General features: G+C 39.2%; 1 protein-coding gene across 2 annotated transcripts in view; it reads left to right on the top strand.

Annotated features, from left to right (window-relative positions):
• Positions 1-21,441, top strand: part of LOC137075744 (coiled-coil domain-containing protein 138-like) — a 43,868-nt gene that overhangs the window by 15,227 nt on the left and 7,200 nt on the right. For both annotated transcript variants that reach the window (XM_067444668.1, XM_067444669.1), the window contains exons 8-13: positions 2,236-2,313; positions 2,940-3,038; positions 5,785-5,937; positions 7,860-7,976; positions 9,704-9,860; positions 17,194-17,370. In XM_067444668.1, coding sequence (XP_067300769.1) covers positions 2,236-2,313; positions 2,940-3,038; positions 5,785-5,937; positions 7,860-7,976; positions 9,704-9,860; positions 17,194-17,370 — 781 coding nt within the window. The remainder of the gene's footprint in view (positions 1-2,235; positions 2,314-2,939; positions 3,039-5,784; positions 5,938-7,859; positions 7,977-9,703; positions 9,861-17,193; positions 17,371-21,441) is intronic.

Here is a 21,441-nt window from a genome sequence, read left to right on the forward strand (position 1 = left end):
TCTACCTTTGACTGTACAAACTCAAAACTATTTTGCACAAAACATTTTTTTTCTGGGATTTAGCAATCCTGTGAATCACTAAACTAATATTTAGTTGTATGACCACAGTTTTTTAAAACTGCTTGACATCTGTGTGGCATGGAGTCAACCAACTTGTGGCACCTCTCAGCTGTTATTCCACTCCATGATTCTTTAACAACATTCCACAATTCATTCACATTTCTTGGTTTTGCTTCAGAAACAGCATTTTTGATATCACCCCACAAGTTCTCAATTGGATTAAGGTCTGGAGATTGGGCTGGCCACTCCATAACATTAATTTTGTTGGTTTGGAACCAAGACTTTGCCCGTTTACTAGTGTGTTTTGGGTCATTGTCTTGTTGAAACAACCGTTTCAAGGGCATGTCCTCTTCAGCATAGGGCAACATGACCTCTTCAAGTATTTTAACATATGCAAACTGATCCATGATCCCTGGTATGCGATAAATAGGCCCAACACCATAGTAGGAGAAACATGCCCATATCATGATGCTTGCACCTCCATGCTTCACTGTCTTCACTGTGTACTGTGGCTTGAATTCAGAGTTTGGGGGTCGTCTCACAAACTGCCTGTGGCCCTTGGACCCAAAAAGAACAATTTTACTCTCATCAGTCCACAAAATGTTCCTCCATTTCTCTTTAGGCCAGTTGATGTGTTCTTTGGCAAATTGTAACCTCTTCTGCACATGCCTTTTTTTTAACAGAGGGACTTTGCGGGGGATTCTTGAAAATAGATTAGCTTCACACAGACGTCTTCTAACTGTCACAGTACTTACAGGTAACTCCAGACTGTCTTTGATCATCCTGGAGGTGATCATTGGCTGAGCCTTTGCCATTCTGGTTATTCTTCTATCCATTTTGATGGTTGTCTTCCGTTTTCTTCCACGTCTCTCTGGTTTTGCTCTCCATTTCAAGGCATTGGAGATCATTTTAGCTGAACAGCCTATCATTTTTTGCACCTCTTTATAGGTTTTCCCCTCTCTAATCAACTTTTTAATCAAAGTACGCTGTTCTTCTGAACAATGTCTTGAACGACCCATTTTCCTCAGCTTTCAAATGCATGTTCAACAAGTGTTGGCTTCATCCTTAAATAGGGGCCACCTGATTCACACCTGTTTCTTCACAAAATTGATGACCTCAGTGATTGAATGCCACACTGCTATTTTTTTGAACACACCCCTTTCAACTAATTGCCCAATTGCACAGCCTTAAGAGCGTGCATATCATGAATGCTGGGTCTCATTTGTTTTCTGAGAATCTACTGAACCTACTGGTAACTTGTTTGCCACGTAGCAATAAAAAATATACTAAAAACCTTGATTATTCTGGTTAGTCACATTGTACTGCTATTATTTTGAACAAGACTGTAAATGCTATAATCCATTCATTCAAATAAACGTATTACTTTATACACTACTTTCTTTATCTCTGTGTCTCATTCGAAGCGTGCACAATGCTAGATCTAACTAGCCGTAACTGACGTAATAACCGTCAATGTTACCCTTTCGGTCAAATATTGCGCGGCAAACATCAAAAACAGCTTTAAGCTGACAATGTAATGTTTGTTGTCAAGAGAGCTGACCTCTTGCAACCAAGTAACTCCCGTTTAGGTACTAAATCATCATCAACATCATTATCATCATCATCGGAGGCTGACGTGCTGCTCTTTGTGCTCTTCTCTCTCAGACAGGTGTTGTTGTGCGCGCTAGGGAAAGTAAATACGCCATACGTCATTGCGTCGCTATATCATTGATATCGCGATATGACACTTTTCTATCATGTAAAAATTTATACCGGTATTATCGCGGACGATATGATATGGCACACCCCAGATGGCATTAAAGCTCATGTGCATGTAAAGATGGGTGACGGGTGTCCCTACTTTTGTCAATGTAGTGTATGTTAATTTGTCTGTGAGTGTGTACATATATATATATAGCTGTCATTGTTCTGATCAGGCTGCATTGTCACAAAAGGTTATCATTAGGACGTGTTTTTAAGCCTTGCCAATTTAAACATTAAAGCGCAAGAAGATGGGAAAGAGAACTCTCGCCTGCAGTGTGAGATAAATCTGTCGTCATCACACTGATTGTATACAATGCTTAGCACTGTTGATGTGTTGATGTTACGGTCTGTGCTGCACGTGTGTGTGTGTTTCTCTCTCTGATGATGATGGGTAAGAGTTTGTTTGTGCAGCTTAATGAGGTCAGTGAGCAGAACAGGAAGTTGGAAAGTCAGTCTCGGAAAGTTCAAGCTCGGCTGGAGAACCTGCAGGTACGTGACGGACACTTACACGTTTCTCTTAATGTTGAAAACAGTTTTTGCTCCTTTTATATCTTTGTGGAAACTGATACATTCAGAAGTGTAGGGTAAGATTAAAAAAAGCAAAATTTATATTTTCACTCACCAAAGACTAAATGAATCAAAGGTGACAGTAAAACATGAATAATGTTACAAAAGATTCTATTTAAAATAAATGCTGTTCTTGTGATCTTTCTATTTATCAAAAAAATCCTGAAAAATATCTCATTTTCTACGTAAATATGTAAATGTTTTCAAAATTGATAATAATCATATATGTTTGCTGATCATGAATCCTTATATGAGAATGATTAGTGAAGGATCATGTGACACTGAAGACTGGAGTAATGATGATAAACTCAGCTTTGATCACAGGAATAAATTACACTTTACTGTATATTCACATAGAGAACAGATGATCTACACTGGAGGAATATTTCATAATTTGTTTTTGATCAAATAAATGCAGCTTTGATGAGCAGAGGAGACTTTGAAAAACATTAAAAACATACACATTTTTGATTTTACACAATTTCTTTGTGTTTGTGAAGCTTTGAGCTCATGCATTACTGATATAAACCTGATGTGTGTTTTCACAGAGAAAGTACGAGTCCTTCTCGACACACAGAGGCAGAGAAACTGCTGCTCCTAAAGCCTGCAAACCAGAAAATCCTCAGTCAAATAAAGCAGCAAGCAAGGTCAAACACAACCCATCAACACTCTCAGTTCACCGTCGTAGGCTTGATTTAATGAGTGTGTGGCAGCGTATGTTGATGAAGCGGTTTACACACGCAATCAGCAGCAACCTGTGATTGTACCATTCAGCCAGAATAGTCACTGGCATGCTGGGAAACTAATGACAGTGGCTACTGAAGAGAAATGGAGCTCCGGTCTGTGGTGATTTAACACAACGAACGGAGAATGTTCTTTGAAAGTTATAAACAAGCGTTCTTCCAGTAAAAATAGTGTTTGTTCGTTATTATAAAAGGGTCTTGACAAGAGAAATCAAACCTGCCTTTATCTTTTGACATATTAGAGCTCTTTGTAGCAATAAAACTTCCTGCATGTTTCAGAGCTTAAAACATCCTCGTTACAAACAAAGCTGGTTTGGATATTGAGGAATTTTTGACGCTCCACAGCCAAATACGTTTGCATATTCCCACCTCCAGAGCAAGACATCGACCAATAGTTATACATCATCTCACATAGATCATGCCCCGCCCACTGGCATTCAGTCACTTAAAGGTGCACTATGCAACTTTCTGTCCACTGGAAGGCGCCTATTCAAAGGCGTAGTTTGATGACGCAAAGTTTGAGCGCAGCATCTTGGGACATGTGGTCTTCACCTCACAGCTGGTGGAAAATAGGACTCAGGCAGAAATCATGTTCATAGATGTGGTGGTTTTTGGATATTTTACTGCAAAAATACTACATAGTGCACCTTTAATAGGCGCGCACACACACAGTTTATGCCAGTCTCGTGTTAATCTTAACTCTTTCCCCGCCAATCACGAAAATTTTTCATGTTTCCGTGTTTTCACTGTCAAACGCTAGGGGGCGCTATTGCGCATCTTCTGAATGAGAGTACTAAATCTCCTGATCAAAACACACGCGAGTAAGACGCAGTGAAACGAGTGATCGCATGTAATCATATTCATATAAAAAATAACGTGATCATCGTCAATAAACAGCATATGAATCAAAACTGCCTAATGTTACTGAATGAGATGTGGACCCAGGATGAGCTACAGGACTGTGTAAGCATTAGAGGTGTTGATGGACTCGATCTCCTCCATCTGCGTTTGATCGTCGCTCTGAATCTGATCTGAAATCAGTCTTTCACAAAAATGTGATTTTCTCAGCTTTTTGTTCAAAATTTTGCTTTTTTTATGAAACCTACCCATATTCAAGTGTTGATAAAAAAGGAATGCATGAAGCTAGAATAAAACGTATTTTTTTTTTTTTTTGTTTAAAAGAAGAGGGTCAGCTCTTTAGTTGTCATAAACCCTGGCAGTGGCTGGCAACTTTTTTTTAAAAACGCTGGCTGGAAAAGAGTATCTATAGAGTAGTGTTGATCCTTCATATCTCCCAAGAGTCTTTAGTTTTATCATACTTACAAAAGACAGATACACTGAACCGACTCTTAGAAAACAGCCGAGTCTGTGGAGGCGTGAAGTGGGCGGAGCTAGAGACACACACAAACACACACCATGGCATTATCCCTGGATAACATAGATTCCCTATAAGTTGGTGTCATTCACATTATATGCTCTTACGTGTCGATTGCCAACAAAACACACACATTTGCTGCAGTTTCACTCTCCGCCTGCAGTTTCCACTCATGACAGGGAACAAACACACACACTTGCAGAACTCCAGAAACACAAACTGCATCCACTGTTCCCTTAACACTGGGTTATTTGTGAAGCTGAACAAGGTGATCTTAACCTCACACACACACACACACACACACACACACACACACACACACACACACACACACACACACACACACACACACACACACACACACACACACACACACATGTTGGTCTATGTGGTTTACAGGGACTCTCCATAGGCGTAATGGTTTTTATACTGTACAAACCGTATCTTCTATCCCCTTACTCTGCCCCTGCCCCTAAACCTACCCATCACACACACACACACACACACTGCCCCTAAACCTACCCATTACAGGAAACATTCTGCATTTTTACTTTCTCAAAAAAACATCATTTAGTATGTTTTTAAGGCCATTTGAATTACGAGGACATTTGATATGTCCTCATAAACCACATTTATAGTGTAATACCAGTGTAATACCCATGTAGTTATTCAAATTTGTGTCCTCATAAACCACATAAACAGGCTCACACACACACACACACACACACACACATACATATACACACACTTCTTTAGTGACATTGATGATGTCGTGTCTAAAAACACAACGGCAGTGCCGCCGAAGGCTCCTGTAACCCGAACGAAGCTCATTGATGGATGTGATCTTGCTCTCACTCTGGTTGGTGTGTGTGTGTGTGTGTGTGTATATGTGTATATGTGTGTGTGTGTGTGTGTGTGTGTGTGTGTGTGCACGCTCATCCTGGAGAAGTGTCCATACAAGGAATCCCGCCCTTAATGACGTCATACAGGGCCATGCCAAGAAAAAAAATAGTTCTGAATTAGTTCTGAAATAGGATGTTTGAATCCTGAAGGAGTGTATTTGGCTCAGAAATACTCCTTCACACGTCCAACTCGTGTTTTTAAACTTTGTCCATGTTTATCATGAGAATCAACTCTTGAGTAAATAAAGCAGCACATGTGTGAAATAGCATTAGTCGCCGCATTTAAGGGCTGATATTTGCCTACACTGGATGTGATCCATAATTTTGTTGTATTTTTGTGAGCTTGTTGTTTTGTGTGTTTGTCTGACTTTAGGCCGCCGCCCTCGGCCCCTCAGTCAAGCTGCTGGCGGTTCTGCTGGATTGGGTCGTGGATGGTCAGCTCATAGAGGTCAGAGACGGGTCGAATCTCTCAGGCCACGAGCATTATGCAACTATACGCCCTTCACTGCATGAGAGATGTGCCAAGGTTTGTCACACAGAGCTTCGCTGTTAAAGGGGTGGTTTCATGCGATTTGACTTTTTTAACTTTAGTTAGTGTGTAATGTTGCTGCTTGAGCATAAACAGTCTCTGCAAAGTTACAGCGCTGAAAGTTCAATGCAAACGGAGATATTGTCTTTTAAAGTTACGGCAGTTTATTGCCTACAAAAACGGCCGGTTTGGACTACAACAAGCTTCTTCCTGGGTTGGTGACATCATAAACCCTCGCTAGTCTCCGCAGATGTGACTTCTGCCCGTAATGGGAAGGGGTGTGGCCTTAACCTGTGCTTGGCACTTCAGCCAATAAAAATACAGGAAACTACATTTGGCCATCTGACCAATCTAAGACCATTGCGTTTTTCAGAGGGAGGGGCTTCATAGAAGCAGGAAGCAAACGAGCCGTTCACAGCACAGTGGAGACAGCGGTGTGGAATAAAGGGAGAATAGAAGAAGAAGAAGAAAAAAAAAAGAAGTATTAAGACATGTTATACTGCGCCCCATAAACACAACCAAGCCTAGAAAAAAAAACACCACTTTAAAAGTCTTCATAAAAACATGTCCAGATCACATGTGTCTAAACAGTGTCTATTTTGCGTTATGAATAGGTAACACTTTACAATAAAGTTTCATTTGTTAACATTAGTTAACTACATTAATTAATATAAACTAACACAAACAATTCTTCTACAGAATTTATTAATGTTAATCTCAACATTTAATAATATTTTTTTTTTAAATCAAACGTATCTGTAAATATTAGTTAATGCACTGTGAACTAACATTAACATCATTAAAGGTTAATAAATGCTGTATTGCTCCTTGTTAGTTAATGCAGTAAACAATGTGTTACAAATGAAGCTCGTTTTTAGGATCATTCATTATTTTATTGGCAATTAAACACATTTTCCTTAATTCTCATTGCTTTGATTGAGTAATGCGTCTCATTACTGTAAGGCATCCAGATGTTTTACTTGAATCTGCTTTTGATATACTCATAAATGATTTTAATGAATCAGCACTGACTCGTTATATTAATGTCTGTAATCTGACATGTTTCTGAGTTGATGTTCAGCGGGTTATAATGTACGGTGGGAGTGATTTTACACTGTGGTTATTTTTACCCAGCAGAAAAAGAGCTTTAGAAATGTAAGAAGTCATTAATGAGGGCAATGAAAACAAACATTTGTTTCTTTGGATAAATAGTTCAATAGAGTGGTGCAGGTATGACGGCACTTTGTAGGCCAACCAGTGGTTCGCATCACATTCCCTTTTGGATTATCGCTAATACAAGCTCTGTGATCAACACAAGTTTATAATACTTACCAGGGGTCGACATTAAGCATGTTCATGCAGTAAAAATGTGCTTGTCCGGGAAAAAAGTTTCTGTTGTCAATATAATTTATTCTGAAGCATTATTCTCACCAGTGTTCAATCAGCTTTGACATATTTAAATGTTTACCTTTTATAAAGGGCATTTTCCCCCCTAATCTTATTAAATGTAGGCTATGCTTCAGTTTTCATATTATTTTCTTAAATTTGATCTTTACATGTAACTAAAATAAGACACTATAGGGATGTTACCAATCAAATTAAATAATTGACATTGAAAAATTGCAACTGTATTCATTCAAATGGCTGATTTATTCAAGAATAAACACAGAAAACAAGATTATTTTTCTCACCCCACTGGCAGATTATTTTGCTTATTTTAAGCAAAAACTCTCATCATTTTTGAGTTTTTTTTCCCCCAAAACAATTTTTACTTGTCTAGTAAATATTTTTTAATTTAAGAATTTTTTGATATTTTGACTAGAAACAACACAAAAATACTAAGTAAGAAAAGCATTTTTTTGCAGAGTAGGCCTGTAAACGCAGGCGTTATGTTATGATTGTTCTGCTGTTGTTGTCAGGCGCTGCCGGTGCTGGTGGAGCTTCTTCATCAGGCCTCAGCGATGGATCCGTCTCTCCTGCTGTCTCTGCTACGCTGCATTTACTGCTGTCTGATGCATCTGGAGCGCAGCTCACAGGTAACACACACACACCCCATGTCTCAGAGCACACACAACTAACACAGCATCTTACACACTGCAAAAAATGCTTTTCTTACTTAGTATTTTTGCCTTGTTTCTAGTCAAAATATCTAAAAAGAAATATTTACTAAGTAAAAAATTTGTCTTGTTTGAGGAAAAAATAACTCAAAATGAAGAGAGTTTTTGCTTAAAATAAGATAAATAATCTGCCAATGGGGTAAGACAAATCTTGTTTTCGGTCTGTAGCAAAATTATTTTGCTAACCCCATTGGCAGATTATTTTGCTTATTTTAAGCAAAAACTCTTTACATTTTTTTGTATTTTTCCCCCAAAACAAGACAATTACTTTTTGTTGTCTAGTAAATACTTCTTGTTTTAAGAATTTCTAGATGTTTGGACTAGAAACAAGACAAAAATACTAAGTAAGAAAAGCATTTTCTGCTGAATGGATTCAGCTGTTATTTGAGAAACAAAGCTTTTAATGAACCAATCACATTGCAAAATCAGGGCCGGTTCTAGGCACGGGCAGGGCTGGGCTGAGCCCACCCAAACATCTGCCTTGCCCACCTAATCAGAATTTAGGAAGTGATACTGTGTATCTGTTTTTACAATTTGTGCATTGATTAAAAACAATCTGAGGTGGGCTCTGTGTTCAAAGGTTTGATAAAGACTGTATTAGGCAACAATCACAAAAATAACACCAGAAATTATTATTTTATAGTGCATTGTTTTTCCCTTTAGGCTTATTAACTGAAAGTAACGGCATGGTGCATTATAGTCTGTAGCAGAACAGAAATGTGGTAATTCATTTGAACTATGCCCATTGATCACACCTCTTGTGTAGTAGAAAATACAGAGCAGACTCTCCAGACCAATGTTCAATCTTAAAGGGTTAGTTCACCCAAAAATGAAAATTGTTTCATTAATTCCTCACCCTCATGTCGTTGGACACCTGTAAGACCTTCGTTCATCTTCAGAACACAAATGAAGATATTTTTGTTGAAAGCTGAGAAAGGCTTCAGAAAGGCCTCCATTGGCATTCAGTACATTCCCACTCACAAGACCCATAAAGGCTCTAAACACATCGACACAAAGTCCATCTCACTACAGGGGCTGGACAATCATTTTACAATGCGACGAGAATAGTTATTGTGCGCACAAAAATCTAAATAACGACTTTATCCGCCAAGTTATTGACGTGAACTTGACGCATGCGCGAGAATATGAGGCAGATCCGCCGTTCATGACCCGGAAGAGGAGGAGCGAGACCGACACGGAAGACAATAACTTGGCAGATAAAGTAATTATTTCGATTTTTTTGCGCACAAAAACTATTCTTGTGACTTGGTAAAATGATTGTCCAGCGGCTGTAGTGAGATGGGCTGTGTATCGATGTGTTTAGTGCCTTTATGGGTCTTGTGAGTGGGAATGTACTGAATGCCAGTGGAGGCCTTTCTGAAGCCTTTCTCAGCTTTCAACTAAAATATCTTCATTTGTGTTCTGAAGATGAACGAAGGTCTTACGGGTGTCCAACAACATGAGGGCGAGTAATTCATGAAATAATTGTAATTTTTGGGTGAACTAACCCTTTTAATTGTGCTTGGTCTGGGGATAGCCAGACAAGTAAATAACTACTCATCCAAATCCTGCACCAAACACGCGATTAAAAAGGTGCGTTTCTGTCTCGATAGCGTGTGTTTTGATGCCACATCTCTCTCTTGCAGCACTCTGTCCTGACCTCCACACTGCGGAGGCTGGGTGAGGAGGTGTCTCGAGGGTCATGTGACCCGGCTCGCCCGCGGGGCTGTCCTCTGTTTAAGAGCTCCTGTCTCCACACGCGCTTCCTGTGCAGCCTCATCATCATCAAAACCATCAGTCAAGGTCAGACAAGTTTAAGCTAATTTGTGTTGTTTTGTTTGAAGCTTTGATTATGTTTACAGTGTGCAATATAACATGAGTTCATGTTTCGCGTGTAAAAAAAACAGTATTTTTCACACAATTGACTTATCTGTATACCGCTGTTTCCTCTGTCCTAAAAACGGCCTGATGATTTCCTTGTTCTATGAAGTCCCTCCTTCAGAAATACGTAACGAGTTCTGATTGGGCCAGCGCTTCCCGTGTTGTGATTGGACAGCAGCTTAGCGCACTTTGCCCGGAAAGATCCCGCCTCTTACCATAACGGGGAGATGCATGCGCTGAATGCGCGCTCTTCTCCACGTGGGAGAGCAACGAGACCACGCCCCCTATTTTGCGTGTTCTTGTGGGCGGAGTCAACAAACGGTTCTAGAGACGTCATTACAGCAGGAAGTGCAGCGGTGTAGTCCAAATCGGCCGTTCACTGAAACGGCTTTGAAAGGGAACTTCTGTTAAATAAAATATCTTGCTTGGCATTGAACTTTGAGCTTTATAATTTTACAGGTATTATTTATGCTCTAACAGCAACATTTCACACTAACTAAAGTTTGAAAGATGGAATCGCGAAGAACGGGACCTTTAAAGGGTTATTAGTTAACCCAAAAATGTAAATTCTGTCATTAATTCCTTACCCTCACGGTGCTTTCACACCGCCGGAAGTCATTCATTTTCAATGGGAGCCGGGCGGCGAGCTCCGGCGGCACGTCTTGGATGATTTGGCCGTCGAGGAGAGTTGAAATCAGCTCAACTTTATGGTAATAAGCTATGACGCGGTTAGGCGGCAACCAATGGGAATGTAGAAGTGCTCTACTTGAGAGAAATTCAGAGAACGCAGGCCTGTAAACTTTGGTTCCGACCATATTAGTTCCCAAGCAAAATGTAAGAGAAGTTGATCATTGCTGTGCGGGTTTCCCGATCATTTATGACGAGATCATTCACAGTGATGTGTAATTTGTTAAAGGGGGGGTGAAACACTCAGTTTCAGTCAATCTCATGTCAATCTTGAGCACCTATAGAGTAGTATTGCATCCTTCATATCTCCGAAAAGTCTTTAGTTTTATTATATTTATAAAAGAAATATGGGCTGTACCGAGTCTTTCTGGAAAAAACCGAGCGGCTGGAGGCGTATCGTGTGGGCGGAGCTAAAGAATGACGAGCAAGCAAAGCGGTGACGTCCTCAAGCGTGGAGAAACCCATGGCTATCGATCTCAGCTAATACTGATAATGATCCAGAATCATTCGGAGGCTGAAATAAATTGAACAGAAGAAACGGCAACAGCAGGACGTCCGTCTCTGTGGTATGGACTGTATTTAGTGGCCTGTCAACATTTGTGTGCAGTTGAGGACATGATTAGGTTTATGGACTATTGTATGCGATTAAACCCTAGCAGTAGCAAGCAAAACGGTTTTGCACGTCAGACTATTGTACAGTACATAGAACAACAATAGAGTCCGTTAGCGCATTTGAATGACGGAGCGCGCGATCGTGTCGTTTACTGATGTTTACTCACGCGACGATAGCCGACAGCACAGACATCTGAAGCAGTTTTACTCACCGGCTGCTTCCAAAGCAGGACCGAACCTTTATCGCTGGGACCGCTCCGTCAAAAACACACTTCTTTGGTATGATTTGCTGAAGTCCTGACAGCAGTGACCGTGGAGATCCACTTTTGCGACGCGACTGAAGCGATGCCTTGAAGCTTCTCGTCATTTCTGCGTTCAAATCGGTTCAAATGCAGCGCTGCCTTCCCGGAATGCTGTGCTGAAGCGTTGAAGTCGCTCGACGTCACCCATAGGAATAAAGTGGAGCGCGGCGCCTGGATCGACTGGATCTGCAGCTGAGAGTGTTTATGGGCGTGCATTTCCTCTCTCGCTCTAGTCACATGCGCGCACCCTACCGGGAGAAGAGCTCTATCGACGTCAAGCCGACCCATACTCGAAAAAAACTCTCCGAAACTTGTGAGAAACCGGAAGGAGTATTTTTGACACAGAAATACTCCATCAAACGTCCAACATTAGTTTTTGAAACTTTGTCTATGTTTAGGATGGAAATCCAAGTCTTTAACAGTGTAAAGCTCAGTATGCATGAAACAGCATTTCACCCCCCCTTTAAACGAATCATGAGGTTAATTTATACCCTACTTGTGGTCAGTCTATCAATCAACATGCTTGTTTGATTTGCGGCCTCTTTAAATACAGTTTAAAAAAAAAAAAAAACATTCGATCTACGTCAGAGCGGCAGCTTCTCCACGAAGCTTTCTACAGCGTCGTTGGCAGGGCGGCAAGAGCGAATTTTGACACTCTCGCAGGCGGCAGTGTGAAAGCACGGTAATGCTGTTGGACACCCGTCAGACCTCCGTTCATCTTCACACACAGATGAAGATATTAGTGTTGAAATCCGATGGCTCAGAAAGGCCTTCATTGACACCAATGTCATTTCCTCTCTCAAGACCCATAAAGGCACTAAAGACGTCGATACAAAGCCCAGAATAGTTTTGGTGCACAAAAAAACTAAACAATGACTTTAGGGCTGGGCGATATGACGAAATATATCGTCTGGACGATAGAAAATGTCTATCGTTTTATATTAGGCTCTATCGCTTACACCACAATAAGGCGTTTACAGCTGAATTTTACGTCAAGATGCACCGCCACGGCATGCCCATGCACGCTGCCATACATAAACAAACATGGAGGAAGACGGTAGTAGACGCGGTTCAGACCAGGGTAATTCTCAGAGTAATTATGCCAGAGTGGGGGCATAAGCGCTCAAAACAAACTTCAGACACGGACGCTGCAACGGGCTTTTACGCGTGGCACACCATATAGCCGTATATTGAAATATTTTAATGGCAGGTGTAGGGATGGCGAAAACTAAACATTTTCTTGACCGACCACCGAGCCTCATTAGTCCGTTGAAACCGGTTAACCGTTTAGTTTAAAATATGCTGCGCTATTTGAAATAACAGCTGCGAGCCGCGCTCCCTCTCTCTCGGTGTCTCTCTGTCTCTCTCTCTCTCTCTCTCACACACACACACGCACGCCTGTCCTAGCGCTGCCGCCTCCCTTCCACTCACGTCACTTTTTTTAAATCCCCCACAGCGCGACACATGAGTCCCGCAAACGCGCCGCCGAGGAGCTTGTTTGTAATCGGAGGACAAATGCCTCCATAGTTTCGAAATGGTTTGGCTACAAGGTGATCGCGTTGAAAATAAAGGCATTTGTCTAGCGTAAGAAGCTCATTTGAAACATTGCCGCGGCTCATTTAAGAAAATGACCGCTCCGAAGAGACGCCGCTTCAGTTCGAGGTAGTTCTAACAATAATAAAGAAAGATGATCAACACCTTATGTGTTACCACTGAAATGTAGATATAATATATTTCTAAAAGTACGCCCATTTTAAGCGAAATGCACGCTTCATACTGTCGTCTGCCCTGGCTCTAAACCTCGAGTGTTTTGCAAACCTTGTGAGCGCGCAAACCCAAGCGCTGTGACCTCGCGTCAAATGTTTTTATTGGTTTATTAAGTACAAACAGGCGAATTATGACACTTCACTTCACACAAAAAGATTTTGTAATGAGACGGCTAACTGTAGTAGCGTTTAGTCCACTGTCTATAACAGACTAATTTAGAGATCACTTTTTTAAAACCGACAACTTTGATTGGTTAACGTTGATACGGTCAACCATCGGTCAAACGGTCATCGGTTAACATCCCTAGGCAGGTGTTAACTTTACCAACTGTCTTGCTTGAAAAAAAGGTTCTAAATAAAATAAAAATGTAGTCCATACTACCTTTATTTGTTTTGTATATTATTTCAAACTGCATTTCCACATTGCAATTTAGACTATTCATAAACTGAAATAACAGAAAAATTGCTATATCATTATGTATATCGTTATCGGGATATCAAATTTTGGTCATATCGCCCAGCCCTAAATGACTTATATTGTGATGGCCGATTTCAAAACAAAGCTTCAAACCGTTATGAATCAGTGAATCAATAAACTGATTCATAACGATTCGAAGCTTTGTTTTGAAATAAACAATTTTAACATGAACCAACTAAAGCAGTTATTAATGTTTTACTTTCAACATTTCTTAATGCATTATTCAAATCAAAAGTATATTTTTGTGCTCATATATACCAGTGATTAAATAATTAAAGGTTGTTTATTAAAATGTTAATATAAATAGACATTAATATCATTATATGCAAATGAGCAACTGCTTTGTGATACTTACATGTACACCGATCAGGCATAATATTTTGAGCACCTTCCTAATGTGTTGTTCCATCTTTTGCTGACCCGTCGAGGCATGGACTCCACTAGACCCCTGAAGGTGTGCTGTGGTATCTGGCACCAATATGTTAGCAGCAGATCCTTTAAGTCCTGTAAGTTGCGAGGTGGGACCTCCATGGATCGGACTTGTTTGTTGAGCTCATCCCACAGATGCTCGATTGGATCACCCCCTCAAACTCATTGTTGTGCTCCTCAAACCATTCCTGAAGCATTTGTGCTTTGTGTCAGGAGCATTATCCTGCTGGAAGAGCCACAGCCACCAGAATACCGTTTCCATGAAAGGCTGAACATGGTCTCAGCAATGCTTAGGTAGGTGGAGCGTGTCAGAGTAACATCCACATGGATGGAGGACCCAAGGTTTCCCAGCAGAACATTGCCCAAAGCATCACACTGCCTCCGCCAGCTCGCCTTCTTCCCATAGTGCATCCTGGGGCCATGTGTTCCCCAGGTGAGCCACACACACACACACACACACCCGGCCATCCACGTGATATAAAAGAACACGTGATTCCTCAGACCAGGCCACATTCTTCCATTGCTCCGTGGTCCAGTTCTGATGCTCACGTGCCGCTGTTGGTGCTTTCGGCGGGGTCAGAGGTCACCCTGACTGGTCAGCGGCTATGCCGCCCCATATGCAACAAACTGAGCTGCTCTGTGTATTCTGACAGCTTTCTATCAGAACCAGCATTAACTTCTGGAGCAGTTTGAGCTCCAGTAGCTCGTCTGTTTGATCGGACCACACGGGCCAGCCTTCGCTCCCCACGTGCATCAATGAGCCTTGGCCGCCCATGACCCTGTGGCCGGTTCTCCACTGTTCCTCTTGGAGCACTTTTGATAGATACTGACCACTGCAGACCGGGAACAGCCCACAAGAGCTGCAGTTTTGGAGATGCTCTGACCCAGTCGTCTAGCCGTCACAATTCGGCCCTTGTCAAACTCGCTCAAATCCTTACGCTTGCCCATTTCTCCTGCTTCACACACATCAACTCTGAGGACAAAATGTTCACTTGCTGCCTAATATATCCCACCCACTAACAGGAGCCGTGATGAAGAGATCATCGGTGATATTCACTTCACCTGTAATGTTATGCCTGATCTGTGTTTGTATGTTTATATATATATATAGAATATACAGTAAACACTAGTGGCCAAAAGTGATGTCCGATTGGGATATTTGTTTTTAATGACCCTACAAGTTCAATTAAACCATAAATATATGAAGAAAATATTTGATATTTTTTTAATATTTTAAATATGAGGGAAGAACACGTCAGTAAACTTGGTTAAGGTATTTATCTGCCATTTATCTGACACAATTATTTAGCAATTATTTAGCAAGGTTTTATTTTATTATGCAAAAAGCTGAGAGTAAAAAAAACAAAAATTGACTACAATATAATATTTTGTTGGTTCTCTTGTTTTTGCGGCACAATTTGCATTATTATCACTAATAAATCAATCGACCCCTGGCACAACTACGCAATAGGACTACAAAATCTTTAAGAATATCTGAATAAAGAGTGATGTAATTTTTCCTAGCCTCTACATCACTTATAACCTCTACTGTATACATAGATGTATATATAAAAATACGAATTATGTACAAAAATATGAATTTTTATGTATTAAACAAGTTAACTTAAAACAAAACACTTTTGCTGTATCTGCAGCAGGTGGCAGTGTTTTACAGTTCATCTCATGCTTTATTTGCTTAAAAAGCCACACAAAGTCAATTTCCCATTAATAAATAGTTTATTTATGACAGTGAAAGTCATGGAAAACCTAGAGATACGTCATGGAAATTAATATCAAGAAACTGGAGAAGCAGAATCAGAGGAACTCTTGTTTTTGTGAGTTCATGCTTTAAACAAGATGAAGTATTTGTTAGATGGATATGGAAACGTTTTCTGACTGCTTTGGCAGATATTTGCTCTCGTTTTAAGCAGGTTTCCATCAGGACATTGAACATCAAGTGGCGACCAAATCAAATAAAGTCAGCTTTATTTCTACAGCGCTTTATACAACACACATCGTTTCAAAGCAGCTCCGCAGGGATAAACCGGAACAGTGATGCAAACTTCTTCAAATATGACACTAAATCAGCTAAAAAGACCATATTAAAGTAAAGGTTTTTTTTATTGCAATCAGGTGTTTATTTATTTATTTATTTATTGAATTCAAATTCTGTTCATTCATTTTTTATTCTATTTATTCTAATCACATTCATTTAAATATAATTTATTTCAATAATGTAAATAAAAATATTTATTCATTTAAATAATGAATCAAATATTTTTAAGTTATGTATGTAAACCAAATGTTATTATATATTTTTATGTAATCAAATTCCATTTGTTTATTTGTTTTTTTAAATCACATTTATTAGTTATTTATTTAAATAATTGAAATAAAAAAGTATTTTAATTAAATGTTTTTAGTTATTGATTGAAATCAAATTCTGATTTGTTTGTTTTAATATATTTATTTTAGTCACATTTATTACTTATTTATTTAAATCAACTTTATAATAAATATTTTATAAGGAAATATTTATTTAAATCATTTTAATAAAATGTTTTTATTTTTTATTTAGTCAAATTCTGTTCATTTATTTGTTTCAATCTATTTATTTTAATCACATTTATTGCTTATTTAAATTTAAATTAAATTATTTAATAAATTATTTCAATGAAATATTTTATTTAGCTATTTATTTAAAATCAAATTCTGTTCATTTGTTTGTTTCAATCTATTTAGTTTAATCACATTTATTATTTATTTATTTAAATTAAATTAAATAAATTTAAATTTATATAACTTATTTTAAAGAAATGTTTTTAGTTATTTATTTAAATCAAATTCTGTTCATTTATTTGTTTCCATCTATTTATTTGTAATTTATTAATTATTATTTATCCAAAACAGTTTTTTATTTCGTTATCGTCTCGTTTTGGTCAGTGGTTGTGACGTCTGTTGTTCTTCTTTCTGTCCTGTAGTGGATGTTCTGGCTCAGGCTGTAGATGTGTTGTCCTGTGCGGTGCGGTCCGATGAAGGACAGATGCTCTTCCTGGAGTACCAGGCTCTGCCGGCGGTTCTGGCTCTGCTGAGAGGAGGCAGTCCGGGTCTCCTGGCTCGCTCCACAGACGTCCTGCTACAGATGAGCTCAGAGTCACGTGAGAAACTCATTTTTACACGCCGTTGAGATGCTGTTGTGTGAGTCTCAACTATAGACTATAAAAAAATATGGACGTAGTGTCCGTTACGTCACCTATAGGATTCTAATAATAATAATAACAATAATGCGTTTGATTTATATAGTGCTTTTCAAGGCACTCAAATTTTTACATAGAAGGGGGGAATCTCCTCAACCACCACCAATGTGCAGCATCACCTGGATGATGCGACGGCAGCCATATTGCGCCAGAACGCTCACCACACACCAGCTGATTGGTGGAGAGTAGACCGAGTGATGAAGCCAATCAGGAGACGGGGATGATTAGGAGGCCATGATGGACAGAGGCCAATGGGCAAATTTGGCCAGGATGCCGGGGTTACACATCTACTCTTTTTCCGAAAGACATCCTGGGATTTTTAACGACCACAGAGAGTCGGGACCTCGGTTTAACGTCTCATCCGAAAGACGGTGCTCTTTGTCAGTATAGTGTCCCCATCACTATACTGGGGCGTTAGGACCCACACAGACCACAGGATGAGCAGCTACCTGGTTTTCCCAGTTGGTCTCCCATCCAGGTACTGACCAAGCTCAGCCCTGCTTAGCTTCAGTGGGAAACCAGTCTTGGGCTACAGGGTGATATGGCTGCTGGGTGATATGCTGCTGTTCTGAAACGTAAAGTAAGGTCGAGCTGGCCGTCGCCATCTTGGCAGCACATCACTCCCGGATAACATAAAATGGGCAAAGAGGCGGGACGTGGGCGGAGCTTAGGTGACGCGATGACTAACAGACAGCAGACAAACGGCTATCCACCTGTCAATCAAAGAGGCCACGCCCTTAATTATGCAGAACTTTTAGGTTTTATATAATGTAAACAAATGTTATAAAAACATTCACCCCCCTCACAGTCATCATGAAGAGCAAAATTAGCTGTATAGACCAAAACCACAATTTGTCCCAGGCTGTAAACATGTTTTTTTCTGCTGTAAAGATGGGGATGTTAAAGGGTTAGTTGATCCAAAAATGTAAATTCTGTCATTATTTACTCACCCTCGTGCCGTTCCAGACCCGTCAGACCTCCGTTCATCTTCAGACACAGATGAAGATATTAGTGTTGAAATCCGACGGCTCAGAAAGGCCTTCATTGACACCAATGTCATTTCCTCTCTCAAGACCCATAAAGGCACTAAAGACGTCGATACAAAGCCCATCTCACTACAGCGGCTCTACAATCATTTTTTGAGGCAACAGAGAATAGTCTTTTTGCGAAAAATAACGGAATAACGACTTATATAGTAATAAGATTTCGGATCACCAAAGTCACGTGACTCCAGCAGTTTTGGGGTTTGACAAGCGATCCGAATCATGAATCGATTCACTGATTCATAACGGTTCGAAGCTTTGTTTTGAAGTCGGCCCGTTTAATTTTAATTTAATGGTTCATTTTTATCAGTTAATTTATTTAAACATTTTAATTTTATTCATTTATTTTACACAGATTTATTCATTTAATACTTATTTTAAAAAAATATAATAATTTCATTTATTTTAATTTAATGCATTTATGCATTTAAATATTTTTATTTAAATAAATGCATATTTATTTATTATTTATTGAAAACAAATTGTTAATTTAATCAGAAAATTTATTTAAATATTTCTAATTTTATTTAACACTATTTTATTTATTAGTTTTAGTCTGGTTATTTATGTCAATCAAAATTATTAATTTATTTGTATTTATTTTAATCAAACGCATTTATGTATTTAAGCATTTTTATTTTTTTAAATAAATAAATGTTTATTTATTCATTATTTATTGAAAACAAATTGTAATTTTATTTTAATTTAATTAAATGATATATTACTTAAATCAAATTATATTCATTTATTTTAATTTATTTTAATCAAATGCATTTAAATAAATGTTATAATTCATTATAATAACAAATTATCTTAATTTATTTGTTATATATAAATATATAATATTATTTAAATCAAATTGAAATTTTAAATAATATACTGTAAATGAGATTAGATTATATTTTTTAATTATAATGTAATACATTATTTAAATAATTACATTTTTAGTTTTTATTTATTTAAATCTAATTTTACTATATGTTTTAATATGTTGTTAGTTTAATCTCATGGACCCGAAGCGCTCCCTGCGGGCCACTGGACTCCGGTTTGAGATCCAGTGTATGCTTGATTTAATCCAGTCGTGGTCTTTGCGGTTCAATAATGGCTTTAATTAAATCCCCCTCTCGGTGTAATGGTGGTGTAGCCGTATCAGGTCACTGATGTGATTCTCATGCTCAGAAAAACACTCGTGAGTCGTTAAAGTGAGCGCGTTTACGAGACGGGCCAGGAATGTGCCGTTCCCTTTCTGACGCGCTGACACTGAGCAGGCACTTTACGGTGAGCTGGCCTGGCAATTAAGGAGCTTTACAGGAGAATAACTCTGGGAACGTGTGAAGGGTGGAGCGGGAGGTCAGGTCTGAAGGTCAGCCGCGGTTGTCTGGTCCCAGTCCGCTTTAATATGCTCCATGTGTCTAAATCGGCTCAGACAGAAGGCTTTAAAGGAACTGTATTTAAGAAATGTATTTCAAATAATCATAAAATGACCCTGATATGTCACTAGACATTAAGAAATCATGTTCATTTCAAACACTTCTATCACTGACAACAGTAGTCCGGCCAGGATATTGTCATTATAAAGTTGTTGTTGCAGCTCAACTGATGTTGATGATGTCATGTTGTGTTTTGGCCTGAAGCTCCGCCCTCCACCTATCGACCAATCACGACGTCAGTAGTGTTTGGGGTTGCCACATCTGCTCTAGTTACCACAGCTGCAGCTCTACAAACGTTCCTGCTGATCCTGCAGCCAATCTGGCAACCTCGAGTCAGGGGGAGGGGAGATACACCGCTCTACAGTCATTTGAAAGGGATTGCAGTACCAGATTTGGCCACAATCTTACACACACTTCCTTTAACACATGGCCTGAGAGCAGACTCGCGTTAGACCTGTAAGAGACACGCATTTATCCAGCATGTTGTTTGTACCTCTACGTGTTTTCATGGAAGGCCGTTTCTGTCCCGGCGTTATCTCATTACCTGATTCCTCCTCTTTCATATCCAGTACACACACACACACGCTCTCTTACACACACACACACAGATTATACGTCAGTGGTGGACAAAGTACACAACTTCATTACTTGAGTAAGTAAAAGTACTGGTTAAATATTACTCCGTTACAAGTGAAAGTTGTAAAAACAGATTTTTACTTCAGTAAAATTACAGAAGTATTTGTTTTCAGAAGAACGTAAATGTTAAAAGTAAATTTCCTTTTTTATGTCGCCGCATTATTTTATCATTCAGGGCTCTACGCTAACTTTTTTCTTGAGGAGCACTTGTGCTCCTAATTATAAAAAATTAGGAGCACAGTCAAAAATTTAGGAGCACATTCTAATCCATCAAACACATGCCAATTATAATTTTCATATTACAGGACGATATTTGTCCTTTTAAAGGGGTGTTTGCATGCGATTTCACTTTTTTTAAACTTTAGTTAGTGTGTAATGTCGCTGCTTGAACATAAACAGTATCTGCAAAGTTACAGCGCTGAAAGTTTAATGCAAACAGAGATATTGTCTTTTAAAGTTATGGCAGTTTATTGCCTACAAAAACAGCCGGTTTGGACTACAACAAGCTTCTTCCCGGGTTGGTGACATCATAAACCCTTGCTACTAACATAAACACTGCCCCAGATGTGACTTCTGCCCTGTAATGGTAAGGGGCGTGGTGTTTCCAGACAACCTGTGCTTGGCACTTCAGCCAATAAAAATACATGAAACTACATTTGGCCATCTAACCAATCTAAGACCATTGCATTTTTCGGAGGGATGGCCTTCGAAGCAGGAAGCAAACAAGCCGTTCAAAGAATAGTGGAGACAGCGGTGTGGAGTAAAGGTAAAATATAAGAAAAATACGGAATATAAGAATATAAGAAAAAAAAGAAAAGTATTAAGACTGTGCCCCATAAACACAACCGAGCCTAGAAAAAAAA

The sequence above is a fragment of the Pseudorasbora parva genome, chromosome 5, assembly GCF_024679245.1.
Source record: "Pseudorasbora parva isolate DD20220531a chromosome 5, ASM2467924v1, whole genome shotgun sequence".
NCBI lineage: Eukaryota > Metazoa > Chordata > Actinopteri > Cypriniformes > Gobionidae > Pseudorasbora > Pseudorasbora parva.